We start from the raw sequence: 7,456 nt of genomic DNA on the forward strand, positions 1-7,456 counted from the left end.
GTCAATTAAGCCTCGATGATTTACTTTGCTTCAGAGTTCTTGTATCACTTTTATGCCTCTGTTAATTTTATTTTGTCGCAAGCATGATTATGACAGTTATTGCTCTCTTGATTGTCGCTTCCCAGTCTATTGCTAGCCTTCACTTGTACTGAGCGGGAATGCTGCTCGTGCTTCCAAACCCCTGAAAACCAAGTTATTCCAAAGTGTCCACCATAAATACCTATGCATGGCATTTCAAGCCATTCCAAGTTATTTTTCATGTGCTACCTTTAAAACCTTCAAAGTACTTGTCAATTTGTGTCGATGTTTTATAGCTCATGAGGAAGTATGTGGGTTTTATCTTTCAACCTTGTCATTTACTCTTGACAGACTTTCACCAATGGAGTAGTGGCACATCCGCTTATCCAATAATTTTGCAAAAACAGCTGGCAACGGGGTGCCCAGCTCAAATTAATTAACTTTCATTGATAATTCTCTTCACATGTTTTGCCCTGATTTATCAGTAAGCAACTTAATTTGAAATAGACACTCCTCCATGGTATGTGAATGTTGGAAGGCACCCGAGGATTCGGTTAGCCACGGCTTGTGTAAGCAAAGGTTGGGGGGAGTGTCATCCATAATGAAACTAAAGTACATGTGTAAACAAAAGAGAAGAGGGATGATTTACCTTGCTGGTAGAGATAACGTCCTTCATGGGAGCCTCTCTTGGAAGTCTGGTTGACGAGGCAGTTAGAGTGCCCACTACCATTCGTTGACAACAACAAACACCTCTCAAAACAATTTTACTTCTGTTTTAAAAATGAAAAGCTCTATCACATGTTAATCCCTGCTTCCCTCTGCGAAGGGTCAATCTTTTACTTTTACATTGAGTCACCATCCTTTCTTTGAGCACCTTCTTGAGAGCATAATTATCATTCTTAGTGTAATATGCTTGTCCCAGAATATGGTTAACTGTGGTATAACTTTGATGCTTTTATCTTTGATAATCTTTACTTCTAGTCTTTCCGTGAAATTCAGAGGTACCTGGGCATTTATGTTTTGCTGTACAAATACGGGCAAGCGAGATACCACTTTATCATATCTTTTTATGAGCGTTGCAATCCTCCTGATAGATATGTTTCATGATGCTTATTATTAGTTTGTTGGTATCTTTTTCATGATTGACATAACCATTAGATGACTTTACTTGCATTTATCTTATTATGAATTGCCTAAGTACTCGTCCATATAATAAGAATATTTACATCATATGAACAAATGTGTTCGTGAAAATTCTTTTATCGTACTCAGTTGTTAACTGAATTGCTTGAGGACAAGCAATAAGCTAACCTTGGGGGGAGTTGATACGTCCAAAACGTATCTACTTTCCCGAACACTTTTGCTATTGTTTTGCCTCTAATTTGTATATTTTGGATACAACTAACACGGACTAATGCTGTTTTCAGCAGAATTGCTCTGGTGTCTTATTTTTGTGCAGAAAATCAACTTTCAGGAAAATCCCCGGAAATAATTGCAATGGGCCTATTTTCACAGAAGACTTACGGAGCCAGAAGACGAGACGGAGGGGGGCCACGAGGGGCGCCCACCACATGGCGGCGCGGTGGGCCCCTGGGCCGCACCGCCCTATGGTGGCACCGCCTCGGCCAGCCCTCGACGCTCCCCTCTGGACTACTTAAAGCCCTTGACCTAAAAACGCACGGGGGTTCGACCAATTTGCCAGAAGACATCCAGAACTCCGCCGCCATCGCGAAACTCAATCTCGGGATCAGAAACTTCGTTCTGGCACCCTGCCGGGACGGGGAATTGGAGGAGATCATCGCCATCATCACCACCGCGCCTCTCCATCAACCATCAATGCTTCCCCCATCCATGTGTGAGTAAATCCTTCGTTGTAGGCTGAAGGGGATGGTAGGGATTGGATGAGATTGTTCATGTAATAAACATAAGATTGTTAGGGCATAGTGCCTAGTATCCGTAGTTGATACTTTTATGATATTGTTGCAACTTGTTATGCTTAATGCTTGTCACTAGAGCCCGAGTGCCATGATTTCAGATCTGAACATGTTATTGATTCATGCTCATATTCATTGTTTTATGATCTTACCTGCAAGTTGTATACACATATTGATGTCCGGAACCCGAGACCTCAAAGTGACAGAAATTGGGACAACCGGAGGGGAAGGCGGTGATATGAGGATCACATGTGTTCACGGAGTGTTAATGCTTTACTCCGGTACTCTATTAAAAGGAGTACCTTAATTACTAGTAGTTTCCCTAGAGGCCCGGCTGCCACCGGCTGGTAGGACAATAGATGTTGTGCAAGTTTCTCATTGCGAGCACGTACGACTATACACGGAACACATGCCTATGGTTATTTAGTACCTAGATACTGTTTTGTTATTATCTACAAATGCCCTGCCTTGATTATTACATGAGTTCTCTTCTCAATGCAGCGCCCGTTCATCCATCCCTATGCCTACAGTATTTTAATCCTGATGTTTACTATAATCACTACTGCTGTCTTTATTACACTGCTGCTTATATTTCACTACTGCTACTGCTATAAAACTGTTGCTACTGATAAACTATTGCGGGCAAGTCTGTTTCCAGGTGCAGCTGAATTGACAACTCCGCTGTTAAGGCTTACAAATATTCTTTGGCTCCCCTTGTGTCAAATCAATAAATTGAGTTTTACTTCCCTCGAAGACTGTTGCGATCCCCTATACTTGTGGATCATCAGCGCGCTATACCTCCCTTCCGACGCGCTGTAAACGTTTGTCGCGCGCATTGCCGCACTTTGCCCCGCCGGACGCGCCAAAATGCAGCGCCTGCGCGGGCGGTAAAAGTGGGCCTCCTTCGGACGCTCTAAAATACAGCGCGCGCCGCCACGCGAACGGCTAGTTTTTTGTATATCGTTTGAAACGGATCAAACAAATCAAATAAAATTACAAAAATTTAACTGAAATTACGAAATATATTAAAAGTTCGACAAATACTGACATTTTATTTAAACTAAACTAAACTAAACTAAACTACTCGGAGTCCTCCCAATCGAAGTCCGACGATCCGCTAGTCGGAGTCGTGTCGGACACCGGAGTGGTCGTCCACTCAAAGGAGGAGGAGGAGGTCGGCATGTTCATCGACGGTCCGGCGCCTCTCTTCTTTTCCTCCGCCCTCTTCGCCCTCCGCGCCGCCTTCTCCGCCCTCTCCGCCTTCCTCGCCGCCGACTCAGCGCGGCGCCTGTCGCGGTCGGCCTTCTTCTTCGCGGCCGCCTTCGCCTTGGCCTCCTTCTTCTGCGCGTAAAATGCCTCCGTGGCGGCGACGTCCTCCGGGAACGCGCGCGCCCACTCTAGGCGCACGCGCTCATCCTGCTCCGCCACGAGCAGACGCTGCTCGAGCTCGCGGGCGCGGCGCCGCTGCTCGGTCGTTACGATCGGCGACGGCGGCGCGAGCATCTCCGCCTGCTCGCGCGTCCAAACGTCGTCGAAGTTCATGTGCCGGCGGGGACGGCCGAGGCGCCACGCGACGGCGTCGTAGGCTCGCGCCGCCTCATGCGCGGTGTCGAAGGTTCCGAGTCGGATCCGCTCCTCGCCGGAGCGGATCTCCGCGTCGAAGCGGCCGCTCGGCCGCGCGCGGACGCCGCGGTAGCCGGAGGCGGAGCGGCGGCGCGGAGGCATGGCGCCGGAGGCGGAGGCGGACCGGAGACAGAGGCGGACCGTCGGCGCGGAGGCAGAGCGCTAGGGGAGAGAGAGCGAGGCGGAGCGACACGCGGAAGTTTCAGGCAGTTGGTGCGTTCGCACGTGTCGCGTTTATAGCGCGTGCGGCAACTTTCCCACGCGGGATGGCGCAAACGCGCGGGCGCGGCAATTTTTTTACCGCGCGCGCCCTTTTTCCGCGTCTGCTGGAGCTTCGCGCGGGCGCCCGCGCGCGCCAAACAGGCGATTTTTTTGCCGCGCGCGCCTTTTACAGCTTCTGTTGGAGATGCTCTTAGCGCTTGTTTTGGCATGACTAGCTATGGGATGGCATGGCATGGCAGAAACAGTCAGCTGATAAGCGAGTTAGAAGTAATCTACGCACTTCACGGTTTGATCTCGGAATGGCACGATTATTCTGGATCGTGGAGCGTGTTTTACTCAGGCCGTTGGTGGCCGTTTACCCTGTAACTGAATAAAAGGAAGAAAGCAGAAAAGTTGCAGGTTGATACGCAACGCCAAAAACACTTGTTTCCCTCTCTCTCTCTCTCGTTTTGATCTGTGTTTCAGTTTGAGTGCGAGTTTGTAGATCCTGTGATAACAACGGAATCATATGCCGAGGCGGACTTGTTTTGAAGCCGTAAGAAGCTAAAAAAGAACGGACGGAGCTGGTAATGCGGGATCGGACTATGGGCTTGAAGTTGGTTTGATCGATCTTCGGCCGCAAGTGCAAAAGTAGAACAGTTGATATACTCGGTGTAACAGTTGATGCATAATGTTCGCTCAAAAAAAATTAATGTATAATGTTTAAGTGGAAAGAGTCTAACATAAGGCAAAATTCCATGCTTAAAAAACCCCTAGCTCATGTGTGGCACCCGCAGGCGACGTGGGAGCTCCACCCCAGCTCCCGCCCTCCTCCTCGGCGACGCCCTCGGCAAAGCCCGGGCGGCGGCGGCGTGGCCCCCTATGCTCCCTCGTGCAGTCGCGGCGGCGCGGGTCTCCGTGGCGGCCCTAGACGGTAGGAGCTTTGGTTGGCGGGCAAATCAGAGGGTCTGGTGTTGGCTGGGATCTTGTGTGATGGCGGTGCATGCGGGTGTCGCTTCAGCGACGTCCGTTACCCTGTGTGTATGGCGGAGTACATTTGCCGAGGGAAACCCTTACCCTTTGGGGCCACGATGGCAACGTCCTTGGACGTCGTTCCCTTCTTATAGGTGTTCTGGTGGCTGCGCTCGGTCCATGTACGTACTCCGGGTGACAAACCAAGATCTCCAGATGGGGCGATGACGGAGCTTTAGCGGCGTGATCTTCTTAAATATGCCGCCTTGGAGTTCACAGCGTGCGGCTCTCCGACGGTTGTATGGAGGAGGTGCGATATCTTCGGATGGCGTTGTCTCTTCGCTTGGCGATCTTCGGAAAGGCTTGCATCGTACCGTACTCCCTCTTTGAGCTACCCTTGTGCTGCTTGTAGGTTTTTGGGCAGTTATGTTTGTTCCTGGTGGTGGTCAGCCTCTGGTGGTGTTGCCTTTGATGGGGGAGTTCTGTCGACAACGTGCGTGTTCGTTGGTTCGCTATTTGGGTGATCTCCGGCCTGACACTATTGCTGTCCACTTCATGCCTCAATTTCGTGCAGTCTTCGTAATGGTCGTGTGTCCGTTCGCTTGCCCGGTTGTAGCCTCTTCGGTAGTTCGTGTGGGTGTGTTGTTCGATCTTGTAAGCTGGGTTCAGTACCTTGTATTTTGTCTTTGAAGATGTTATTAATTTAATGTTAGCCTTTGGACTTTTATATAAAAAATGCCATGCTTTAAATTAATAAAACCTGACGGCCAAGGATACAAGGGTGTCGTGACCAGCTTAGAAGGCAACCCAAGTTAAGCACACATGAATTTTTTGAGGCTATGGGTTTCCCCATTGAGATATTTTTTATTAATTTTCAGTAAAAGAGTATATACAAAAGGGAGTTGCTAGAGATTAGCAAGCAACCTCTACCTACAGGCTCCAAGACTAAAATAAAAGAAAGGAGAAAGGATATATGTTACCGAAATCTCTCAATCCAATTTCTGAATCCACCATAGGACTTTCTAGTGGCTTTATGCAAAAGGAGAGACAATTCATTCTTCAGCTTCTTCCTATAGGCTTGGAGGAATACCTTTGAAAATGAAATCATTGCGCGTAGTCCAAATCGAACGAGCCGTCAATATGATGATCTCCATGAAAAAAGGTTCCTTAAGAGAAGTCTTCAGACTATGTACGATGCTCTGAATATCAGTTTGCTGAGGTGGAACCCAGGTAGGGCATAAATACTGCCAACAGATATGTGCAAAAGGGCAGAGGAAGAAGAGGTGGTTCACTATCAGCACACATTATGCAAGAATAATTATCCATGAAGAAATTTTTTCTCTGCAACATTGCTTTGGTGTTCAGTCTATTGTGCAACAGGAGCCAGAAGAACACTTTATGCTTCTACTGACAGCAACTTTTCCACATCCATTTGAAAGCTGGTAGTGTACCTCCAGAATTCATAAGGGATTTATACACAGTAGAAACCTTGAGAATATCAGTTCTTCCAAAAATAGCCCAAAAGTCAACAATTTCATTATTTTGAGCTGGGGCTAGACTTTCAAGCAAGGTCTGGAACAAGTGAAACTGAATCACAGCTTCTTCTGACAGAGGCAGATGAAATAAGTCTGTTGCATCTGGTAAGATGAGAGCTTGCTGAAGAGAGATTGTTTCATTTATGCAATAAGAATATAAATGTGGCCAAGTATCCTTTAAGGACTGCTGAGACCAAGCATCTTGCCAAAGAAGAATGGAATTTCCTTGAAGAAAAGTACAGTGAGCAAGTTGCTTGAAAGAAGAAAGAATGGCCAAACAATCTCTCCACCAAAAAGAGACATCCCTTATTATTGCAGGTGGCAGTACAATGTTAGTACATTTCACAAGCCATTATAACCCATGGTATAGCAGCTTTATTATTAAATTTATGCAAGTGTTTCATGAGCAGCAGGCAATTATTCTGAACTGCAAGATTCAGTACACCTAGACCACCTTGATCTTTGGGCCTACATACACGATCCCAAGCTGCTAATGGAGGGTTCTTTTTTTGCAAGTCCTTGTCTCTCCAGAGACAATGTCTCCTATATTTATCCACTTCATGTATTACCCACGGGTACACTTTCAAGGAGCAGAGAAAGAACATTGGCAGAGATGAGAGAACTGAATTCACCATTCTTAGCTTACTGCCATAATTTAGGTACATGGTGCAGGAAGGCAATCTTCTTTGAACAGTCTGTATTAGTGGCCAAAAAAATTCTTTTCTTGGCTTGATGGTGCTTAGTGGCAGCCCAAGGTTTGTAAAGGGTAGAGCTCCTTCTTAACATTGCAATGCAGTAGTAAAAGTAACCACTCTGTCAGGAGTAATATTTATTGGAATGAGATTGGACTTTGAGTAGTTGACCCTCAAACCAGACACATTCCCAAAATCCTGAAGAATAGACTCTAGGTGAGTTAACTGCTGCTCATTAGCCTGGAGAATGATCAATGTATCATCTGCATAATATAAGATAGGGAACCAAGGTGAAGACTGTAGAGGAATTTGGTCTTGTTAGCAAACCATGATTCATTGCATCATTAACAAGAGATTGCAAGACATCAGCAGCAAGAACAAATAACAAGGGTGAAAATGGATCCCCCTGTCTAACCCCTCTCTTGCAGAGGAAGGGAGAGCCTGGAATTCCATTCAATAAGACTGAAGAAGTAGCAGACTC

At 46.9% G+C, this 7,456-nt stretch overlaps 1 protein-coding gene across 1 annotated transcript; it reads right to left on the bottom strand.

Moving 5' to 3' along the window:
- Positions 1-3,032: 3,032 nt before the first annotated feature.
- On the bottom strand, positions 3,033-3,759 carry LOC139833763 (uncharacterized). Its single transcript, XM_071824106.1, has one exon. The coding sequence runs from the start codon at positions 3,675-3,677 to the stop codon at positions 3,033-3,035; it is 645 nt and encodes a 214-aa protein (XP_071680207.1). The 5' UTR covers positions 3,678-3,759.
- Positions 3,760-7,456: the final 3,697 nt, after the last annotated feature.

The sequence above is a fragment of the Lolium perenne genome, chromosome 7, assembly GCF_019359855.2.
Source record: "Lolium perenne isolate Kyuss_39 chromosome 7, Kyuss_2.0, whole genome shotgun sequence".
Taxonomy (NCBI): domain Eukaryota; kingdom Viridiplantae; phylum Streptophyta; class Magnoliopsida; order Poales; family Poaceae; genus Lolium; species Lolium perenne.

Coding starts and splice junctions, on each gene's coding strand:
- LOC139833763 (XM_071824106.1), bottom strand. CDS start 3,677: ATGCCTCCGCGCCGCCGCTCCGCCTCCGGCTACCGCGGCGTCCGCGCG.